The sequence below is a fragment of the Pantherophis guttatus genome, chromosome 4 (assembly GCF_059756535.1).
Source record: "Pantherophis guttatus breed Tessera chromosome 4, ASM5975653v1, whole genome shotgun sequence".
In the NCBI taxonomy this organism is placed as follows: domain Eukaryota; kingdom Metazoa; phylum Chordata; class Lepidosauria; order Squamata; family Colubridae; genus Pantherophis; species Pantherophis guttatus.
Window position 1 is genome coordinate 133,355,513 of NC_142066.1, and position 25,388 is coordinate 133,380,900.

Sequence of the window (25,388 nt, forward strand, 5' to 3'; positions counted from 1 at the left end):
AGCCATTGTACAATTGTGTATGCATTGTATGAAAAACTCTCCACTAAGACCCAGTGTTTTAGTGCTTGGATTTAAATATGTATACGTGTCAACATTACCCACATCAAACTTGATTTTATTTTTCTTATTTATGGTCTCCTTACCTATTTTAGCAGCCCCCCTCAAAAATGAGGAAGTCCACTAGTTTCTTACTGTATCATTTTGGTTACACTTTTTCAACTTCTATATACCTTTTTGACACATATGAATAAGAATAGCAGACTTGCATCTTTTATTTATAAAAGGATTTAACTATAATGTCCTACTGAAATTTTACTATCTAATGTTGGGCAAGAGAATAAGAGTAATTTTATAATGTATGCAAGTGACTAAAAATTGCAGAATTTGGAGTAACAAAAACATCTCAAATCTGCAACAAAAATAGGTGTTGGATACTAGTTGAAAAGCGACAGAAAAATAGAAGAATTAGAAACATTAATCTGTTTCCATATGGAAGTAAAATGGAAATAAGGTGACAGAATGCTTGGAATCATTTGTTTAAGGATAAAGTAATGTGGTCTTACAGATGTTCAACTTCAACTCATAATGTTTGCTGCATTTTCTCCAGATAGTGTAATTTGTTACCTATAAATAGTGAGTAGAGCAATGTAAAAAAAAAAACACTAAAGGATAATCTGATTTATGTTGGTTGATATATCTGATATATTCTGTTTGTATGCAATGGAATTCAGATGAATAATTCTAGTTCTGAAAAAAAATTGTCTTAGGATCACAGGCCTTCAAGCAAGATGAGCACTCCAATGTGATTTGATAAATAAAAAACCTGTTCAGGAAAGTAGAATTAAACATTAACAAAGGTAAAATATCTAATATAATTCATGCTTGCTGAAGACACAGAACATCTTTTAATGCTGCTAAGGAAAAATGAACTAGGAGTTGTAGCATCTAAAGTAAGATTAAGTTAGAAAGTGAGAATCTAGCAAAGCTCAATTTGAGAATCTTTTTACAAGAGGTATGTGGATATGTTATATAAATTAATACTTTATATATGTTATATAAAGTATTTTTGTTGTCTTTGGAACTACATTTATGATTTGCAAAAAAAGGTATCACAACGATAAGTATTACATCCAGGAATATTTGGAGATAAGAGTGTTGTACAACTCAAATATTCTTTTAGTATTCCATTAACCTTATAATACCTCTTTTTTCAGTTAAAAAATCGTCAGCTACTTCTTTGATAAAAGAATGAAGCTGCATTGAAAGGATATCTGAAACACTTCATCCTAAAAAGTTACTTAAATTATTAAGTCGAGCTTTTTCAATATGGAAATATAGTAATTTCTGTGTGTCAAAGTTTTGAGTAAATAGCTTGTCAATGGAAAACCCATTATCTCAGGAAAAGGATAGCTACACAATTCCTTTCACATTTTTAATGTAATTGGGAAAAATATGGTCATTAATTGCAGTTAACGCTCAGAAACCTGAATGAATATAAAATGCTACAGAGCTAGGTTAATCTCTGGAGGTTTCCATAACACCCATTTTGAAGTCTTTACACTGGCTGTCAATTTGTTTCTGCATACATGATGCTGCTTATTTTGAAAGTCCTCACTTTTGTGCTTGAGGGAATGCAAGATTCCTCCTACTCAATCTTCAGAGACCCACCTCCAGTAACATCTGGCTTGGAATGAATTTATTCCTTTTTGCTCCATCTTTGTCTGTGGAAGTCATTTCTCAGTGCAATTGAGGGGCTCCCACCCACATGGCCTTATAAACATACAGTACCTCTGTCTACTGTCTTAAGTGCACAATTGTTTATTTTAAATGTTTTACCTCGATCAAAATAATTTATTTGAACCTAAGATTTTGTGTATCTTTTATATTTTAACTTGCTGGGAAAGGCAAAGAAGTTGGTATCAGTATGATCTCTCATATCTATATAACTGATGGGGAAATTACTCCTAAGCTTGTAAAACTGTTGTTTTTATTCATTCTGAAACATACCAGAATATGCATAAGGGAAGATCTGCATTTTAGTTTTGCTATCAATAAAACATTTCTATCTTGAAAAATAAGAACCTGATATTTGGGGCTTTAGAAACCTAGTTGAGAAATGACCCCCCCCCCCAAACAAACTGAACTAGCACTAGAAGTCCAGGTCATAGAAATACAGCAGTCCAGACTATGGAAAGTAGTTATTTTGCTCTACTCTGCCTTGGTTAAGTCTCAGTTGGGGTATTGCATTCAGTTCTGCACCTGCCAATTTAAAAAAACATACAGATTAATTATTTTCTGTTGTTCATCACCCAAAGTCACGTGTTGGTGAGATGGGTGGCCATATAAATTTTAAATAAACTGAAGCAAGTCCAGAGAAGGACCACCAAGACAGCAAAAACTAAGTTCTATGAGGAATAATTAAAAGATCTCAGTAAGTTTAATTTGAAGAAGAGAAAATTGACAAGGTACATGATAGTGGTCTTCAAATATCTTAAATGCTGTTATATTGTAAAGAGTTAAAACTTATTCTGTCTTGCACCAGAAAGTAAAATTAAAACTGATGGAACGAAACTTCAAAGATATAGAATAGGTATGAAAATAGGTACTATCAATCAGTGAATTAGGTTACTGCATGAAGTGCTTTCTACCCCTTCACTGGACTTTTCAAACAACCTGGATAATCATCTATCAAAAATGTTCCAGTGCTTCTATGATTCTAGAAAAAACATGCAGAGGGCAGTAACGGTAAACCCTTTTATATTTTTGCCAATAAAACCACATGGTATATCCATTCAGTTCCAAGGAGTTGAGTTCAACTCAAAAGAGACATTACTTTTCATATTCCTTTAATTCTGTAACTATATATTTCCTGATAATTACTCTTTGGAATTACCAAATTGCACTTGTTTCTCTTTTCATACTTTAGTTATCTTCCTTTTCATGTATATGTATTTCTTCGCAGCCACAAGATTCTAATACAAAATTTGGTCTTGTAGCTTGGATATTAGAATGAAAAGTATGAAATCAAATACTAATTTCTTCTGCAATAAAGATTTTTACATATTAAGACACTATGTACACAGTTAATTTACGAATACAACACTGAAATACTACCTGCAGTACATTTTGAAACTATGTCTACATTTGGGGAATTTATCCCAAATATTTCAATATGCTGCATATTTATGAAAGACTTTCAACTTTATACATGTTACGGAGAATTTTCAGGAAAGTTGAATACATGTTTTTAGCTACAAGAATCTTCCCCTCCCAATATAAATAAATCTCATTTATGCTACGTATGTTAAGTCAATTTGCTTAATATTATTCCTTTATTCTTATTTTTTTTCTATAATACTTATTTAATAAAGATGCTGGACAGAACTAAATCTAGCCTGTCCATGCATGATGAATGTGATATATATATATATATATATACATATACATATATATATACACACACACATATATACACACACACACACACACACACTATATATATATATATATATATATATATATATATATATATATATATATATATATATATATATATATATATATATATATATATATATATATAATACTACAATTATTTACAGCATCACTTGAAAAATGCAATGACGTTTCATTTATAGTACTATTTGTTTCTGACAAAAATGTAGAAATTATCATAATGGTTCAGCAACCGTGTAGCAGTAAAGCCCATAAGTAAAAGATAAATGAACAAATTGGTTAGAATAGAAAGATGGTCAAATATAGAAAAAAGCAGAGAAGCTACAAAATTTATTTTCCAACAAAATAACTCTCCACAAGTTGTGTAAACTTGTCTTACTAAAACAAATACTCTAGAACACAGAAAGTTTACATTTCCAGTGAAACACTCACAGTCACATTTGCTTGTGTTTTTAACTTTCCTGGATCCTAAAAATATAAAATAAAATAAAAGCCAGCAGATTGATGCTTTCCCAATTACCTGTTAGTTGTAAACTTTCCCATGTCACCTGCCTGCAATCTTGAGCTTCTGAGTTAAAAAACAGCAAGGAAAAAATAAAAGCACACATATTTTAGAATCATCTATGCATTATGTTTTAATCCTAGTTTCCTCATTCAGATGCTGTGATCAAGCTTGAAGCAGAAAATGGTATGCTTCTTCTATAAAAAAAATAACCATCCATATCTCCTTCTTGACAAGATCTTATACCTAAGCATAAACATATGATAATTATGGCAGATTCATCAGATATGGGATGATCCTCAGGTAATTTTAATAAGCTTTCTTTCTTTCTCTCTCCCCATCCCTCTCTCCCTTTCTCATACACAACACAAACACACACTTTCAGACACACACATGCTTATACATTATGTCAACTGTTGCCTGTCAAGTTGATAAAAAAAACTGTGCTGTCAGAGCAATTGGTTAAGTAGTGTGCACAGCAGGACCATTTATAGTGTCACATTATTTTTGCCATAGATTTAAAATGCAAAGATGATAAGTTTGCAAGAAAAATCCAGCATGTAATCTAAAGTGGTCAGTCCTATTTACACTAAGTATAAGAAAGTGTGTCTAGAGTGAACAGTGCTACCCATTTTCCAGTTGCCCATAATTCAAAAGCAAATCTGCTGACTTGGCATTAGGATTTTAAAATAGTGTGATCAATCTTATGTAAGAAGGTGTCTACAGAAATAACATTTATAAACTGTCTATACAGTACACAGTACCAGTATATAGAAAAGAGGTTTTGACTTTATGATCCCCTGTGTGTAAGGCAAGACTGAATTCTGTTTCAAAATATAGTCCACCAGAGGAACAAGCAACAAAAATCAATATGAAAGTCAAGTGCCTATAGATTTGTTTTTAAAAAAGAGCTATTGAGAGCTTCAATTTGAATATGCTGATTTTGGCTTGCTGAAAAATGGGAAAAAGTATTAAACATCAACCGTATTGTCTAAAAACATTAATATCACCTTCATGGCAACAGATATCTGTTCAAATGGCAGCTACAAGAATCAGTCTGGAAAAAAAAAACAGCATAGCATAACTTCAGAAATTCTGTAGTTCCACTATGCCAGTGAGTTACAGCATTAAACAAAATGAATATCCTATTTTATGCCATCAATTTGAAAGCACCAGCACTTTAAAATCAGCATACAAGGTGCACTACATTCTGCAGTGAAAAAAAAAGATTATTTTAAGGACCTTTCTCATACCCAATTTCAAAAGAAACACAAAATTGTCAGAGGCAGGTGTTACTGATGGATATACACATCTTTCTTCCATTCCACAGTGTCACTTCGTTTCTTAGGTACCACTTCTCCATCCCTGTCACAATACTGGTCCCTTGATTTATGGCGGCTACGTTGTTTGTTGCCTTCGTTGTGGTCCTGCTCTCTGTCCGTTTCCTTTGATCGATGCCTTGATTCTCGATGTCTATGATCACTGACCCCATGGGGTTCATCCTTGTGATTATGATCTCTGTGAGAATCATAGGGTTCATGTGAGTGGTCCTCTTTTGGTTCTACACATGCTGAATCTTTGTTGTCTTGTGTTTCTGAGTCAATAGTTTCTTGTCGAGATAAACCACGGCTAGTTCCACTACGATGGTTATGATGATGTCCTGAAGAGGAAGAGCGATGCTGAGATTTTCTGGTGATTTCAACTCTTGTTTCTTCTTCTCCCTGTGAACCAGTTCTTTCAGTGGTTGATTGCTCATTCCTCTGATCAACCTGAGATCCCTGATCAATATAATAAAATGGTAAATATGCATTAGAAAAATGCCTTTTCAAGTCAGCAATGTCAGAGTCTTTTACATTCCTGAGCAAGTTTGTATTGAGCAAATATGCTTCAGAATTGTAGGTTTAAGGCAATTATTTATGGCTATCTACTTAGACTAATTTAATAATTCAAACTTTATCATCAGCATTTCTTTATAGCATAAGTGAAACTTCATTCCAAAAAGAAATCAATCACTCCTTATTTATTTACTGATTTATCCTAACATCTGGCAGTCATGCAAATTTCTGTTTGATCAACTCTCTGAGCCTAGGCACTTCACACAAAAGAAAAAGAAAGAATCTGGCAATACAAGAATGAACCAGGCATGAAATAAGTCTCAGAAAAACATTAGAGTAGGCATCAGTGAAAAAAAAGATCACTGCAAACAGCGGAACAAGATTTTCACTGTTAAAGACAGTATTTTGTTCTTAAAATAAGAATTATTAAGAATTCAAGCTCTATATATACCAACAATTGAAAATGGAAATAAAAAAGGACCAAGCACAATCAAATCTCATGTTCATCATCATAAAGTTTTGAAATTCTTAAAAAATGGCAATTCATTACCTTAGTCTAGAGGTGTAGCTTTATCAGTCTTTTACTAATTTCAGCAATAAAATCACTTAAAAGCAAATAAAAAAACCTTTAGTTATTGTGAACAATATGCTAATATTCAGGTTATCCAGTCTGCATGATCAAACTTAACTTACAGTTAAGTTAATTTAAAGCAAGAACAGAACTGTTCAGGTATATTACAGATTTATAATTTCTAAGAAAATAATTTCTTTTTAACTTCGAAATTGATTCTTGGTCTCCAGAGAATATTACATATACTTTGGTAGATATGCAAGTGGATTGCTAACTAAGAAGCTTGGCTTCTTAGAACTGAATTTGATAATGTCAATTTTTCCAATTTGTTCCATGAAAGTCAATTTGATTTTTTTTTGAAAAGACCACAATAGATTCTATTATTGTTATTTTTCAAAAATGTTTGAGAGAGAAATATTAATGGAAAGATTTAAATGGCATTTCATCTGAAAACTTAGGGGACATCTATAATCATTTCATATTTTTATTTCATACCTATTTATTTATTTCCCAACTTTATTGGGAATATGTTTCAGAGAATTCATTTGACCTTCTGCTATTCTTATTATCTTTTGCAGAGGGCAAATGGGTATGCAACATAATGGAAAAGCTGACAGGTTTCTAGTCTCATGAGTGTTACAAGAGTTGGCAAATTTGCAGGATTTTGATCCACATCCCATTACACAGGTGTAAGATATAGGGTTGAGATTGTTTACATATTTTTTTTTAAAAAAAACTGCCTTGTTTTTATAAATAACTCGAGGGAGCTAACATAAGGAGAACTTCTTTCTCCTCCTACTTTTCCCACAGCAACCACCTTGTGAGGAGAGTTGGACTAAGTTGGGCTAAGAGAGAGTGACTAAGAGTGTGACTAAGAGTGTATTCACAGCCTCCTGATTTCTAACCTTAATCACTAGACCAAACTGATTATTGAAAACTACAATTATATTTATAATGTAAATAATGATGTAAAAAAGATGTGGAGACTCTAGAAAGAGGGCAGAGAAGAGCAACAAAGATGATTAGGGGATGGGAGACTAAAAATTAGTTCCTGGAGGCTGCAGGAACTGGGTATGTCTAGTTTAATGAAAAGAAGACCTAGGGGTGACATGATAGCAGTGTTCCAATATCCCAGGAGCTGTCACAAAGAAGAGGGAATCAAGCTATTCTCCAAAACACCTGAGGGTAGGACAGGGAGCAATGGATGGAAACTAATCAAGGAGAGAACTAAGGCGAAATTTCCTGACAGTTAGAACAATTGGAACAACAAGTAGAACAACTTGCCTCCAGAAGTTGTGAATGCTCCAACACTGGAAGTTTTTAAGAAGATATTGGATAAACATTTGTCTGAAGTAGTGTAGGGTTTCCTGCCTAAGCAGCGGGTTGGACTAGAGGACCTCCAAGGTTCCTTCCCACTCTGTTATTCTGTTTTCCCAATAACCAACCCAGTGTGTTGCATTTTTAAATGACTATACCTGTAAATTAACATTTGGGCCTGGATTGATAGGAAGAGTGGCAGATGCCAATGTGCGAGTGAGAAGCTGGTTGGAAGGATGGCTGCTAGTAGGATGTGTGGCCTTCCAGTATGCTTCCAAATAATCAGCCAGGTGTTCACAAGCATCTTCAAGCTGGTTCTCATCCAGAATCACATCAAACATTTCCTTATCAGAGAAAAAAAGTGTGGAAAAGCAAAATCTCATAAACCACATTAAACAATAAGTGCAAAAGCAGAAAATACGTGATTTTAGAATAATGAATTTAATGTTAATATGTGGCTTGTTCTGAGGTCGAAACTAAATCACATTTACCATTTAGATTTTTTATTTAGAAATTTAGAAAAGGACTGTGTGCTAAGTCCTTTGATAAATTTAGAGCAATACTATTGAATCTTCCAAACATATTAAAAGATAAAAGGTAAAAGTTTCCCTCTCCGGTCATGTCCAACTCTAAGGGGTGGTGCTCATCTCCGTTTCTTGGTGGCCAAGATGTGCATGGAATGCTGTTACCTTCCCACCAAGTGGTACCCATTAGTCTATTCGCATTAGCATGCTTTCAAACTGCTAGATAGGCAGGAGTTGGTGCAAGGAATGGGAGCTTTCCAGCTGACAAACTTAGCGTCTTTAAATACTGATCCAATGTGCTCCCATATATCTGGAGAACTTATTTATAAATTGTATTATATTAGAACTGAACAAATAAACCTCTAATTGGTTTGAAAATGGTTTGGAAAAGAATTTCCAACAAGATATTAAGATTCAAGACAGAATAAATATGAAATGAAAACCAATTTAAATTAAAGAATTCATCTTCAATCCAAATGAAAAAAGATTTGCTTAAATTATTCTATACATGGTATATGACTCCATATAAAATGGACTATTTGAACAAGAAAGAAACTCGGTTTCTTTTTTGGAATGGTTACTAGGAAAAGAAAGCACATTTGCACTTGTCATGATCATGTTCCCTTGTCTTCTGAATCTATCTGATCTGAGATGTTTTTTGAGATTATTAAATCTAAGAATACGTATTCAGAACTTGCTTTCCTAAATATACTTTCAGTGATTAGGGCAAATATTTGTTCCAAAGAATTTAATAATTATTTTTATCGACATTGTATGCCACTAGAATGTCCATAGCTAAACACTGGAAAAATAAAATTATCACATTGGGATTCTGGTACCAGAATGTCTGAAGTACTGCCACAGCAGAGAAATTGATCTACACTTTATAACTGCAATTAGTCAAGTTAAAATGAAAGTTTTCTCAAATATATGGTCTGATTTTATATCTTATGCTAACTGCAGGAACAATAACAGTTTTACATCAGATGAAAATAATAGAAATACTAAAGAAATCATATTTGGTTTCATGAATCCTTTTTCTTGTCTCCCTTTTTAACTATTTTAAGAAATATTTTTTAAAATCCTATATTTCTATCATTCTTATTTCAACTACCAAACAAAAACATAATGTTTTCTCACACTGAAATACATTCAGAAACTAAGATTATACAGTGATATTGAAAAGTAATTGTATGTGAAAATACATGTTTTCTGTGCAAGCCTTCTCTTTTAGCCATTGACATAATTTCCCAAGAAAAAAAGAGCATCTCTGTCATTTAAGACAGGTCTGGCCAGCCTCATATGGACAAAGAACCTCATCTGAAATCTCCAGGGTGGACAGGGACAGTTAATTCTAATATTTGAGGGGTGTTGGTAGAAAGTGTCTAAAAGGTTTAGGACAGAGGTGGGGAACTATGGCCCTTTTATGACTTGTGAATTATAACTCCCAGTATTCCTGAGTCAGTTGAAGTCCACAAGTCATAAAAGGGCCATAGTTCCCCACCCCAGGTTTAGGAGATAATGTTTTCTTTGAAGCTCTCAAATGAAAAAGAACAACTAAGAACGTCAGCTATACACAATGACATAACATCCTAAGCAAGATAGAAAGAAGAAATGTAGATTCCAGATTAAGACTGCCCATTTAAGAGGAAAACAAAGGAGAAATGTTGGCTATTTTTTTTTATCATACCTGTAAATAGCTGATTTGACCATAGCTGATTTGATTACTGCTTTTCATACAGGCTACCGTATTTTTCGAAGTATAAGACACACTGGAGTATAAGACACACCTACCTTATTTGGTGAGAAAAAGAAGAAAAAGAAATCTCCCTCTGCCTCTGAGCAATTTTGCCTCATTGCAACAAACAGCAAACAGCCTGCTTTACTTTCATTTTCGTTTTCAGCATAGTTTGATTAGCACAAGAAAAAAAATCTGCTCCAGCAATTTACCTCTTTGAAACAAGCAGCAGAGCCCTGCGCAAAACAGCTGAGAGCAAATCAGCTGAGAGTCGGGAGGCCTATGGAATCAACTTGTGCTAATTAAGTTATGCTGAAGCTGAAAGGAGCTACTTTTTCTTGTTGTTTGCTTGCAAGGAGGTAACTGCTGTGAGGCAGAGGCCAAAGGGTGGGGGCCAGTGGGTGGGCGGGGGCTACATTCGGTGTATAAGATGGATCTAAATTTTCACCTCCATTTAATAATTTAATTTAATTTAATTTAATTTAATTAATTTAATTTAATTAATTCAATTTAATTAATTCAATTTATATGCCGCCCCTCTCCGAAGACTCAGGGTGGCTCACAATACATTTTAAAAAATCATTATAAAAAAACATTTAAAAATTAAAAACATTAAAAACCTTAAAAACTCATTCATGTCATTCATGGCCGGATCTCGCCAGATCACAAGAGCAAGATCAATGGCTCCAGGCCTGCCAGAAAAGCTAGGTCTTCACTGCTTTTTGGAAGGCCAATAGGGTGGGGATGGTCCGGGCCTCAGGAGGTAACTGGTTCCAGAGAGCTGGGGCAGCCATAGAGAAGGCCCTCCCCTGCGGGCCAGCCAGCCAGCATTGTTTAGATGACAGGACCCAGAGGAGACCAACTCTGTGGGATCTTACCGGTCGCTGGGAGCTTTTAGGGGAGAAAAAGGTGCGTCTTATACTCCGAAAAATTCATTCACTGCCTACTATTGCATCCATTATTGAACCAAAGAGATTTTTGTTCTAATAGCAAATATTTGCCACAATTATAAAACAGAAAAGGTTGGAAAAATGCTTTTTCTACACATATATATTAAGAATGACTTACTGGAGGGCACTGAGCCAGTTTATCAGCTGCTACCATTTGAACGTTAAGGTGCTTAGCCTGAGATTTGCCTCGAGATTTTATCAGTCTTTGTAAAACCTGTGGAAAAGATACTGTAGTTAAAATAGAAGTTAATGAGAAAATGAAACAGTACAGAATATGATACTGCATATATAGTTTTCATTTTAGAATGTTCTAATTCCAGTGTCTTAAAGTAACAATGACAACATGGAGGATAGTGTTATATGTATTCAGGAGAAGACCTTTTTCCTTCTCAAATTTTGCTTCCGAGCTATGAGGTTATTACTTACTAGAAACTGTTTCATCAATTCTTAATACACACCCTTTTTCATTTATGTAATATAGGATAGTCTATGTTTCAATTAAATAAGAAATGCGAAATTATGTGAACAATTCATTAAAAGCTACCCATTCAATTAAGATTATTCTCAACATACAGTGGTTCAAAATGTCAATGTATTAATAGCAACATTTAAAATCTATGTGTTTTCATGATATAATTACATAAAAGAAAAGAAAAAGGGAAACAACAACTATATGAAATTATTTACCTTTGGAGAAGTAATCTTTACATATACTATAATGGGTGCCAGGGAAGTTTTGCTAAGTTGAGCAGGATGATTAATAGTATCAGCATCAAGTACTACCAACTGTAATGTTCTTGCTAATTCAAATATTCGTTCAATTTCACTCTGAACTTCAGCTGCAAAACATACAAACATACTAGTTAAATAATTTATTATTTAGCAAACAATACAATGTAAATATAATATACATACATGAACACTGAAATGTTTTCTTTGGCTTTTTTGCTGCATGTTTTGCACAATAGAATTATTCAAAAATACAATGCTTCCATTGATATGTCTTCAACATGTATATACACTCCTGCATTGCTGGTAATCAGTCATGATACCCTTGTTTTTACACATAGTATGAACAATTACCACCAACAGGTTTTTCAGTTAGAATGGCTGATTCAACGTAATTCTTATGTCACTGATATACAGTCTGTTTTTTCATCAGACTGAATTTGGGGCACTAACAAGGCCATTTTTCACCAAAATGGAATTTGGATATTTTTGCACAAACCAATTATTAAAACAAAGGGAAAGCAAAATGGTTCTCACCCAAGTTTTATCATTATTGTTGTTGTCACTATTTAATATCCAATTTCAGTATTCGATGAAACAACAAAATGCAGCTCTCTGTATTTTTATCAATAATCATTTCCTATTTATGTACATTTCCTATAATTTTTCAATAGATTACTGTCAGTATTTTTGCAACTGTTAATTGTGTTGGCTGTGCAATAGGAAAATAAAATATGAATTTAAAAAACAAACATCCTTACTGCTTTTTTAATATTAGTATTTTACACAAAAAAGTCAGTTATCAGAAAAAAAAACCACATATAATAGAAAGGCCCATTTAACTGTCTCCTTTTATGTAAGCAACAGTGGAAAATATTGTTACAATCCACTATATCTCTTTAAGAGCAGTCCACATCATATTTATGTTAAAACTCTTATGTAAGAGTTTTAATGAATATTAAATATTTAACGTATTAAAACTTCCATCAGTCAATTTTAAACCAATAGTGATTTTATAAAAGCTCATTAAGAGCCAGTTTGGTTTAATGATTAAGGCAGAAGGCTAAATTCTAGGAGAGTATATGTTCTGCCTTAGGCACAGAGCCAATTGGGTGACCTTGAGGCAGTCACTTTCAGCCCTAAAAAGGAGACAATGGCAAACTATTCGCAAAAAAAAATCTTCCTAAGAAAAGCTACAGAGACTATCCAGGCAGTCAATACTGATTCGAAGGCATAAAAAATAATTTTAAAAGGAGACTGGTTATATATATGTATATATGTGTGTATGTGTGTATGTATGTATGTATGTATGTATGTATATATGTTTTCTCAGGTTTTCGCGGGTGTTTGTATGTAGGTCTTTGGTTATTCGGGTCTTCTCCCACGTAAAATTGGAAGTGTCTTGGCGACGTTTCGCCGAAGTCTCATTCATCATCTTCAGGCTGGTGTTCTCGGCTTCGTGCTTCCAGGAGCAAATTGCTCCTGGAAGCACGAAGCCGAGAACACCAGCCTGAAGATGATGAATGAGACTTCGGCGAAACGTCGCCAAGACACTTCCAATTTTACGTGGGAGAAGACCCGAATAACCAAAGACCTACATATGTATATATCTGTATATCTCTATCTATCTATCTATCTATCTATCTATCTATCTATCTATCATCTATCTATCTATCTATCTATCTATCTATCTATCTATCTATCTATCTATCTATCTGTCTATCTTTACTCTCAAAGTATTGTTTTGATTACAGATCAGATTTTGCTCATATACTGATAAGAGTTTATCAGCTGTTGTTCATAGGCTAGCCTTGGTTTTTCTAGTTTGTATTTTTCAGTAAAATATTATTTGTATAAATCTGTGAATATAAACCTAAACATTTGTATATATGTGTGAGTATATAAATGTGTTCATATATGTGTGCAGTCCTTTTATTTTAGATGAGACAAAATCACACTTTAAAATGGAGGAAAAATACTAATGAACTATTATTTATTACTTCAATTGATATAGCTACTCACTCAGCAATTTGCCCCTCTATAATGAAAATTATAGCAAAATGAAAGAGTCAGGCACAAGACTCAGTGTAATGGAAAAGCTGCATTGCTGCGATGCTCAAATGAGTCCAGTCCTTTGTTGATAAACTAGAACACTGAAAAAAACTCTAGGGAATAGCAATATCTTCTGCTATTCTTGTTGCTTTATGTAACAAATAAATACCAAAATATCTATCCTACTAATTCCGTTTTTTTTTTCTTCCCTCAAAACAATCTGATTCAGCACACAAGCTGGTTCAAATGATTTAAGCTTCTGGAGACGTTGTAGAAGATACCATGTTTCTCCAAAAAGAAGGCTGGGACTTATTTTCTATTGACTCCCCCCCCCAAAAAAACGCCTAAGTCTTCTTTTTGGAGGGTTCTAATTATTGATTCACCTCGCAGCGGTGGCACAGACAGCCCTACCCAGAAGGAGCCTGCTGCTGGCTCACTTCTTCTGTGGCTGCTTGCCGCCACCCGAATGCATCACCCCGGCCTCCATTTCGCCTTCAGATGCCTTCCAGCAGGCATCTGAAGGCGAAACAGAGGCCGGGGTGATGCATGCGGGTGGCGACAAGCGGCCACAAAAGAAGCGGCTGCAGAAGAAGGGAAGGCAGGTGTTGGGGTGTGCGAGGCATGGTAAGTAGAGCAGCTCCACCCCTCGTCATCCCCACCCTAACTTATTTTTTATCTGTGTGCCTCACCCCACCCCCTGCACTCCAGGATGGACGGGGTCTTATTTAGGACTAATTTTGTGGGGGGGCTTGATTTGATTGCATGTGCTCAAAAACATGATAGGGCTTCTTTTCAAGGTGGGTCTTTTTGGAAAAACAAAGTAGGAATATTGAGGATCCATGATCCTCTTCTAATGTCTACTTTGCCCAATCTATAGGCCTTCATTTTGGGCTTCTTGGCATCTAAAAGTCTGCTGAAAAACAGACCCTGGGGAAAAGAAAGAGGAAATCCAGTGCTGGATTTTCCTTCATGATTGGTTAGTTGGGAAAAATCTGACTCATTCATAGCCCTGGAATGCTTGGTCTGATCTTCATCTGTAAACATTATTGTTCAGAGAAATTGTGATTAATAAATACTAAATAAGATATAGTAAACAAAAAATAAAAAGAAATTAAGAAAAAGGAAATCAAATGGATAAACATCCAGGGAGTAACATCCCCTCATTTGTGATCTGGTTCAGGAGGGGGGTGCAGACCTGGTAGGTATTACGGAGACCTGGTTGGGCCAGGAGGGGGGGGTCTCCCTCGTTGAGATGTGCCCTCCGGGTTTCTATGCATTCCATCAGCTGAGGTCCCTGGATGGGGAGTAAGAGACTTTGACTCAACCCTTCCAAGACCGAGTGGCTGTGGCTTCCGGCGTCCCGATATAGCCAGCTGGTGCCATCACTGGCTACTGGGGGCGAGTTATTGGCCCCCACGGATAGGGCTCGCAACTTGGGTGTCCTCCTAGATGCACGGCTGTCTTTAGAAGAGCATATAACAGCCGTGGCCAGGGGGGCTTTTTATCAGGTCCGCCTGATTCGCCAGTTGCGTCCCTTTCTGGATCGGGACTCCTTATGCACAGTCACTCAGGCGCTCGTCACTTCCCGCCTGGACTACTGCAATGCTCTCTACATGGGGCTCCCCTTGAGGAGCACCCGGAGGCTCCAACTGGTGCAGAATGCGGCTGCGCGGGGCATTATGGGAGCGAGGGGCCGCTCCCATGTGACATCTCTCCTGCGTGAGCTGCATTATCTTTCAGTGGTCTTCTGGGTGCGCTTCAAGATGTTGGTCACCACCTTTAAAGCGCTCCATGGCATGGGACCTGGGTATTTGCGGGACCGCCTTCTGCTGCTGATAGCCTCCCACCGACCAGTACACTCCCACAGAGAGGGACTCCTCAGGGTGCCCTCAGCCAGGCAATGTCGGCTGGCGACCCCCAGGGGGAGGGCCTTCTCTGTGGCAGCTCCTGCCCTCTGGAACGATTTGCCCCCGGAGATACGAAGGATATCGGATCTCCGGGTTTTTCGCCGTGCCCTAAAAACTTTTCTTTTCCATCAAGCAGGGCTGGCGTGAAATCCCCCCCCTTTTTAGTCTTTTTTAGCTTTTTAAATTGTCAAACGGGTTTTAGTTTTCAATGTTTTAAATTTTTGGGCCACAGTTATTTAATTCTTTTAATAATTTTAAATTTTGTATTGATATGTGTTTGGCTGTACACCGCCCTGAGTCTACTAGGAGAAGGGCGGGATATAAATTGAAAAAAAAAATAAACAATAGATTTACCTAGCTCATGGAGTTTATTTATTTATTTTATTTTATTGTCTTTATTATTTTTACAAATAACTCAAGGCGGCAAACACATCTAATCTTCATATTTTCTCCAAAAACAACTCTGGGAGGTGAGTTTAATTGAGAGTAAGTGACTGGTCCAAGTTCACCCAGTTGTCTTTCATGGTTATAGGTTAGACCCAAAGGTGCTTTTTCAAGACAAAATTTTTTCTGGTTTTTCTTTGAAGATGTTCTGCTTCTCATCCAAGAAGCTTCTTCAGGTCTGACCTGGATGGCTGGGAATCTCCATAGCAGTGGTGGGTTGCTACTGGTTGGCCCAGATCAGGCGAACTGGTAGCGGAAGTGGCAGGAGGCTCCGGCCATCTGCCCAGACATCTCTGCACATGTGCAGAAGCTTCTGTGCATGCACAGAAGCGTCACGTACCCACGTGAGCGCCTGCGCGTGAACCAGTAGCAACTGAAATTGAAACCCACTACTGCTCCATAGACATTATAGACATTATATAATTTTTCAAAATATAATCAATCAAATGTGAATGATAATGTTACATCATTTTAATATATTAAAAATTGTTATTAAGTTCTAAGCAAAGCATGAAGAACAGAATGGTCAGACTATTTTGCTAAGACCGATCTGTCTTAAAACAAAAGGGAATGCAGCAAAAACAAATCATGCATGGCAGATACTGGTTTAACAACGAATATCATACAGTATCAGAAAAACATAATCACTGAAAAAATACAAATTTTTTTAAATATTTCTCAAAATATCTTATTTCCAGAAAATTACAGATTTTTTCAGTAATAATATGATATAAGGTGACAAAAGAGTGAAAATGATATAACATTTTTATCAAATGTCACTATTATGGCATTAGATATGCCTAACTTTCACCCTTTTGCAATCAGACTTAAATGACAACTGAGTTTCTGCTCCTTGAAGTACTGTTGTATTTTTCAAGCATAGTAATAAAATGGTGTTGTATTTTTTATTATTCTTTTAATATTTTTTCAACAATTTATTTTATTCAAAAAAATAAAATCCAAAATAAAAAAAATTGAACAGAGACAAAGCAAAACTAAACAAAAACATTGTTTAGTTTAGTTTTGCCTCTGTTCAATTTTCTACTTTTGGATTTTGGATTTTATTTTATTTTTTTAAATAAAATTGTTGAAAAAAGTGTTTTTAAAACAAATGTAACATATCATATAGTATATCTTCCAATAAACGTGTTTTCTCTCTACTTCTATTTCATTTGAAAATTTGTCATTAAACAAATCCTAAAATTCAAAATGCTTGACATTTTAAAGGAAGAAAATAGTGTTATTCATATGATGCAAATATTGAAATGCTTAAGTGACCCAACATTAATTATCTTAACAAGAAAAAATATAATGAATGTCAAGAGGCTACAAAGAAGATTTCAAAACAGGAAGAATTGAATATTTTTTCAGATAAGTTTTAATTATAACAAATTATTTTAAAGTTCTTAAAGAGTGGCCTGACAATTAATAGATCTATCAAATGATGTCTTTTTTAAAAAAATAAGGAAGCTATTTAGTAGCATCTCATAAAGAAAATTTATTTATTGGTTCGATTTACATGCCGCCCTTTTTCGGAGACTCAGGGCAGCTTACAATGCGTTAAGCAATAATTTTCATACTTTTGTATATACCTGCTTAGTAGGGCTTTCGGCCTCCCCCAAGCGGTGTTCTTTTTTATACAAAGTCAGTTTATTGCCCCCAGAAACCGGGTCCTCATTTTACCTACCTCGAAAGGATGGAAGGCTGAGTCAACCTTGAGCCTCTTGAGATTTGAACTTGCAATAATTGCAGGCAGCTGGTGTTACTTAATAGTGCTTTAGTCTCCTGCGCCACCAAGGTTCTTGGTGATAAATGATACAGGCTCATCAAGAAATCAGAAATTCTGAGAAGAGTATATAATCCAGGATTGAACTGTGGAGTCTTTGGTGCTCTCTGAGCTGGTTATTTATTTACCTTTCATTTATCATAAAAAATGATGGCAAATATAAAGGAATACCAATGGGTGGAAGATTCTGTCCCTATAATTCTGGAGAGTGGAAGCCTCTGTATATGTCCATCTTCGCTCCTCTTTTTATAGAGACATTCGCACAAAATTTATTTTCCTGATAATTAATAGATATCCTAGTCATTCTGACACTGTTTATCTTCAATGGCTGCTTAAAGACGAATGGATTGTAGTCACAGCACAGATAGTTTAGATTCTGTGCAGCAGCACTAAAGTTTAGTCAGAACCTGATAAACAAATCCATTATAACTATTTTACACAATTAATGCATTAACTCTTGATATTATCACCTTGTTGCATTTTAATATCTAATGACTAGCCAAGGATATATGAAGTTATGAGTCATTCTTAGCTTCCCTCCCATCCCCTCCTAATCAAACTGAGAATAAAATCCTTTAAATTGCAATAGGCCAAATTGGCTGTAAATAAATAAAGTGGCTACTAAAGTGGCTGAAAAAATGGATATAATAATATGAATTATAGACTGGATTTTTAAGCAATAAATTTCCAAGAGTGATTCAGTGTGTGTACTAAATTTAATTTGCATGCATATCTTTGACAAAGAAAAAAAAATTGCTGGATGAATTTTGACCATCACTTAATTGTGTATTCATAACAATGTTCTAAAAACTATTTAGAGATCACAATATAAAAACAATCTACACAATATAGACAGCAACAAGACAAACATAGCTTCAAAGGCAACATTTTCAAGGCAATGTACCCTTTCTGTGCATGCAACAATGTAGGTACATGTAGCCCAATTCCACAATGGAAAATAGTGATCACAAACAGCAACATGCACATCTACAGTTTTGGACCAGTGCAATACAGAATTTAAGAATTCTGTTATTTAAAACTCTAATTATCAAATATTTATACCTATTACAGACTGATTGCTAGAATTTAAAATTGGAAACATCTTCCAGAAAAAAAAATCAGTACAAACCATGACGACTTATTTTTGTCATTACAAAACCTTCTATCAATAGCAGATAGTGATTTTGTGAGTTACAATGCGTACTAAACACGCACAAAAGGAAAAATAACTAGCAATTTTATATACATACCCAAAACATCTGGAAATGGAGGGCATTAATGAATGGAAAAACTCAAGAGAATCAGGATCTTGTCCAAAACATACAGAATGAGATAAACTTAGAAGAGCAACTAGAAATGTGGTGTTCATGGGAGCATATAAGAAACAAGGTTGGATTTGAAACTGACAAAGAAATAAAGCAAAAGCCACATATTTCGTTCAGAAGCATTACAGATACTATAGACATACAGGATTGCATTACAGCTACTGAAATTTAAACTGTGTTTTGAGTGAAGCATGTTTTTTCAAAAGAATGTATGTTTAGACAATTTTTTAAAGGCAATCCTTGGTAGTCTCTAATATATTTCCATTCAATATATAAAAATGCATAATGGCAATCTGTTCAATATCAATGTATCTAAAAAATGGAAAATTAAGAAAGCAACATGCATTCCTTATTAACAAAGATGTATTATGAAAATGGCATATAAAATAAAATTGAGGTGCTTTTTCCCCTAAAGATTTTCAGAACATAATTTTTGACTTTCTGACAATATCATCTGACCTTGGAATACTTCTTATTCTCAAATAAATTGCATTCTTTGGTACAGGATGATTATACATCATGCAACAACTTTGACAAAATTAACGTTTAGGTCAAGTCAGTTCTTAAATGGAATCCAATATTATCTATGTGGAAAATAGGCAATGTTTAACTCCGCAATGAAATAAAATAATTTTACTGGAACTTGTTATGCATATACTGAGATATTATACTCAAATATTATGTCTGAAATCCAAAGAGATATCTTAGATTAATTACAATGGGCATATTGTAATTAATGGGATACACAGAAAAAAATGATTGTAGCCTAAAAAAATATTGGCAGTAAGAAGACAACAAAATTAATACCACAGCTAAAAACACAATAACTGATCTGACAATAAATAGAAGTTACTTATATCATTTTAAATTCAAGCCAAATTTGATTCATGTAGTTTTTTCTAGGCAACATTTTCAGAAGTGCCTAGGATTGGGAGAAAGAGAATAATCCAGCTGGCTTGGCAGTCTGTCTGCACTTAGAACCATAGGGTTCCTTCACCTGCTTCCCGGCCTATCTATCCCCCCCCTCCACACACACACCAGTCTATACAGAAGCACTCCTTGGTGGCAGAGCTGATGCTGAATTAGAGACCATGCCCCTGAATCATCTCTTCAGCCCCAACATTGCTGTCCTGCTAAGGAATGTATCTCAAGCTCCACACCATGGCAAGCCATCCCAATGCCACAGCTCCAACAACCTGTAATACTATGTGCTCCATTTGCCCTGTTATCCTGTGCTTTGCTTGCCCTATTGGCCTTGTCATTCTGGATTCTGCTCAGCCTGCTGCCTTCTCACCTGTATTCTGCTTGCTACCTACATTTGGCTTGTCTTGCAGTCCTGTACTCACTAGCTCTGCCACCCTAGCTGACCTTTGCTGTCTTCCACTGCTGATGAAATATACTCAGGCTCTTCACAACACCACTTGTGCTGTTCTCCAAATACTGTGCATTCCCACAATTCTTCAGAAGTCTTTAGGAGCATTTGAAAGATGTGCCTTTTGTTCTCCAAATCATTTTTATAATAACTTGGAAGTCCTCAAAAGCTTTTCAAAGCATTGTGAGAACAATGGACATGGCCTCTTGCAAAATTTCAGAAGGTCTGAGAAGTATCCTGAAGCTTCATGAGAATAGCTTGAGTAGCCTCAGGAAGAAAGTCTGGCAAGGCCAGCAGCTGCCTTATAGAGGGCCAGGCTAGGCATACCTCATCAGCAATAAAGCTCTCAGGGTGAACAGAGTGGCAAAGGTTAGGGTTATACAAGTGGGCATTGGAGGGTGCAAAGTTAGCGCCATTACATAGTTAATAACAGAATAACAGAGTTGGAAGGGGCTTTGGAGGTCTTCTAGTCCAATCCCCTGCTCAAGTAGGAAACCCCCATAGCATTTCAGGCAAATGGTTGTCTAATCTCTTCTTTAAAACTTCCAGTGTTGGAGCATTTACAACTTCTGGAGGTAAGTTGATCCACTAGTAATTATTCTGTCAGGAAATTTCTCCTTAGTTCTAAATTGGTTCTCTCCTTGATTAGTTTCTATCCATTGCTTCTTCTCCTGCCTTCAGTTACTTTGGAAAATTGATTGTCCTCCCCTTCCTTGTGGCGGCCTCTCAAATACTGAAACACTGCTATCATGAAACTCCAATCCTTCTTTTTATTAAAGTAGACATACCTAAATTCCTGCAACTTCCTCCGGTCTTCTAATCATCTTTGTTGCTCTTCTACCAGTTTCAATATCTTTTTTATATTGTGGCAATAAAAAGTGGATGCAATATTCTAAGTGTGGTCTTATCAAGGCATCATAAATTGGTATTAAGACTTCACATGATCTTGATTCTATCCCTCTGTTAATGGAATCTAGGACTGCATTGGCTTTTTTGGCAATTGCAGTACACTGCTGGCTCATATTTAACTGATTGTACACCAGGGTTCCAATATCCCTCTCACAGTAATTACTATTAAGCCAGGTACCACCTATACGATGTCTGTGCATTTGTTTTATCTTGCCTAAAAGTAGAATCTTATTTTTGTCATCACTGAATTTCATTTTGTTAGACGATACCTAATGTTCATATCTGGCAAAATCCCTCTGTATTTTAAGCCTATCTTCTGGAATTTTACTTATTCCTGACAGCTTGGTGTCGTCTGCAAATTTGATGAGTTCCCCTTCTATTCCCTTGTCTGAATTATTGATGAAGATATTGAAGAGTACTGGATATAAGACAGAGCGTGGGGTATCCCCTCATTCCATAAATGTCTACAAGTTGAGTGTGGTTGGTCAGCAAATTATGAATCCATCTAGTGGTGATGCTGTCTATCACCCATTTTTTTATCTTATTAGGTAGCTGGTTGTGGTCTACTTTATCAAATGCCTTACTGAAATCCAAGTAAAATATATCCATAGCATTTCTCTGATCCATTAATTTTGTCACTTTGTAAAGAATGCAATAAAATTTGTCTGGCATGATCTGATACCACTTTTTGGTTTTCTTTACACTCTCAAAATAGTGAAAAATCATGCCAGAAATTATTTTTAAGTTTTTCACTTACTGCACATGTATAGATAAATGCAAGTCAGCAACTTTGTTTAACAATTTTCAGTCTGTGGAACAGTCATGGAGTTTATCCAAAATTGGAACATAATTATTGGCCAGGGGAAAAGGAAAAATATTGTTAATGCTGGTTTATGATCATAATAAAAATTAATTGATTGAAATATTACTTGTTTTTCTAAATGAACAATATAGCTTTAAAAAAATAGGTTGTTTGATATCATTATATTATTTAAGAAATGTCTACAATGCATAATCAAAGATATACAAAAATACTGCACAGAAGTCATTCTTTGATTATAGGTAAGTCTTGATTAATGCTAATGAATCTACAAATTGGTTTCATTATTTGAATTTTCACTATTCAAAGTGATATTTTATGGAAAATATGGCAACTGGTTCCAGCTAGATAGAAATAGGCAATAAATATTTAAACATACTGTATTTTTATATATTACTGAAATGTTTAAAGTAAAACATAAAACTTAGACTTTAAATTTATAGTTAACAAACCACAGAATAGTTATAGAAAGAAAAGTAGTTATAGAAGTTAGAGTAGTAGTTATAGAAACAAAAAAATCTACTGCAGATTCAGGAATTCTAATATCTAGTCCTATTTTAGTGTTGCATAGTCCATGTTCAATTACATCAAGTTATTGCTCTAATGTAATATTATAATGAGCCTCTTCTTTTTTACATTATTTTACAGCCTCTTCTTTATATGATTTTAAAAAATTAAAAATAAAGATAGAAAACTAATATAAGCCAATAATATAATAGCCACTATAGGAAAAAGAAAAAAGAATGACAAGAGAGAATTAAAAGTGTAAGGAAAAAAGGAAAAGCAAGCAAGCAAGCAAGAAAGATACAAAGTACAATTATAGTTCTTACTCTATAGCTACAAGGTAATTTTTCTTTTTTAAACTTCTACTATTTTCTGACAGAATCTTCTTTTTCTCTATTTTGCAAACATGAAGATTAGCAGCATTTAAAACTCCAAACCGACCTATACATGCAGCAGCTTCAATTGTGCATGTTCCTGCCTCAGGTTAACTAAATTTTGGGTTGCACTAAACATGACCTTTATCAGTTTACAATTTGAATTAAAACATTTTATTAACGTTATAAACTTCACATTAAAATATATATTAATTGCGACTTACCTGTAATCTTAAGAATGTCAGCAGTGATATGAAATCTTTGCTATGTTAAACATGTATTCCAGTACTGTTGGTTAATTATTTATACAGTATAGGCAGCAAATAAATTTAACAAATAATAAATAAATATAAATGTGAAAACACACTTTTTTCAAAGATTAATGCAATTCTAGAAAATATATGTGTTGCTTTTATATCAATAGGATTATTTATGCATAACAATTTATATACTAGATTAGAGTTCATTTTGTAATTTCGTCATTTTTCCATGTCCTTTTTTATGAGTAATTTACATAGTTTCAGAATATAATTGACAGATTTTTACTGCAAAAATTTGAAAAACATAATGTTACTTTGAAACATGGACATAATTTCATCTCAACAAGCCAAGAAGTTAGTACGGTATTATATTGATATAAAAGTAACTTAAAAAGAGAGAAAAGTTAATTTAGTGTTTGTAATTTTTTAAATCCAGACCTAGAACTGCTAAAAATAGGGAAGAACCAATATGCTGGCATTATAATGAATAATTATTTTTTTTTTTAAAAAATGATTATGTCATGGCTAGTGATATTGTTATCATTTCATATGCTTACCTAAGCTTGACCTTGTATTCGATCGTTCTATTATTGCATGTTTGCTGGGATTGTTTAATACTGAACGCTTGGCAAGCGAGATGTCTGCTGTGACCCGTGTGATTGAAATACTAAACACAACAAAAAACAAACAATGTTGTGACGATTATTTAAAATTCAAGAGATAAAATTTATGAAAGCAAATGAATCAGATTGCAGCAATTGAATTCAATGTTACATACATCTTTAAATGAATTGTTTTAGCTGTTGCTAAAAGACAATTGCTTTTGTCTCTAGAGACATTTTTTAAAAATCCATTCAGCATATAATTTGACATTCCCTCTCTGAACAACAGAGGGAATTGTATTTTTTACAATCTTAGTTTTAGTTTCTGTCCCATTATTATGACCTTTTTTACCTCTCCATACTTCCAGTTTGAATCCATTCATAACTGAATACATATTTCACTATTTTTTATTTATTATTTATCTTACCAGCTCTTATCTTTAGAAATTATTTTAGAAATGTTCAAAAAGGAAAAAAAAAACTATAGAATACACAGAAACAGTATTTACTGTAAAGTTTAACCTGCCGGATTCTGCATTAGATCTCTTTATGATCACACAGTGTTATCAATAGCGTAGGTGGGGAACACAGTGACAGAGACAAAGATGGGAAGATTTGTGGAGATCAAATGCCCTTTGTAATTTAGACCTAACAGGAGCCTATTTCTATGGGAGAGAGGATCCTGAACTATTTATAGTATGAAGAATATTTTTATACTGCTGGTGAAATTCTGCCACTAATATACATATGGTACCTCATCAGAGATTTGATTAAATATCTCTTTGCCATATCATTGATTACGCTTCAACCAAGGAGATTAGAACACTGTTCAGCAGCAGGTTTCACTGAAAGTATACATCCACTAAAATCATCACGACTAATAATGAGATGCTTAATCTTCTACATATTTATCAAATTTCTTCTTTAAAATATGCACATTGATAGAAATATCTTATAATACAGGTAATCCCTGATTTACAACCACAATTGAGGCCAAAATTTCTGTTGTTAAGGAGACATTTGTTAAGTGAGTTCTGCCCCATTTCATACCTTTTTTGTCACAGTTGTTAAGTGAATCACTGCAGTTATTAAGTTAGTAACAGTTTTTAAGTGAGTTTGGCTTCCCCACTGACTTCTTGTCAAAATATTACAAAAATTGATCACAGGGACACTTTGACCATCATAATTATGAGTCAGTTGCCTAGCATCTGAATTTTGATCATGTAGCCATGGGGATTCTGCAATGCCAATTTTTTCAATGCCATTGTAACTTCAAATAGTGACTAAATGAACTATTCTTCATTCAAGCACTATCCGTACTGAAATAGTACCAAATTCTGTGATTTAAATCTGTGGCAACTAAATATTATATCATTCAATGCCATAGCAAAATCCCCAACTCTGCATTATG

General features: G+C 34.6%; 1 protein-coding gene across 4 annotated transcripts in view; it reads right to left on the minus strand.

Moving 5' to 3' along the window:
• Nucleotides 1-3,759: 3,759 nt before the first annotated feature.
• CACNB2 (calcium voltage-gated channel auxiliary subunit beta 2) overlaps nt 3,760-25,388 on the minus strand; it is a 219,380-nt gene continuing 197,751 nt past the window's right edge. For all 4 annotated transcript variants that reach the window (XM_034401955.3, XM_034401958.2, XM_034401954.3 and 1 more), the window contains exons 10-14: nt 23,933-24,042; nt 11,581-11,732; nt 11,012-11,107; nt 7,840-8,025; nt 3,760-5,736 (exon numbers count right to left, since the gene is read on the minus strand). In XM_034401955.3, coding sequence (XP_034257846.1) covers nt 5,251-5,736; nt 7,840-8,025; nt 11,012-11,107; nt 11,581-11,732; nt 23,933-24,042 — 1,030 coding nt within the window. In that variant the 3' untranslated portion in view covers nt 3,760-5,250. The remainder of the gene's footprint in view (nt 5,737-7,839; nt 8,026-11,011; nt 11,108-11,580; nt 11,733-23,932; nt 24,043-25,388) is intronic.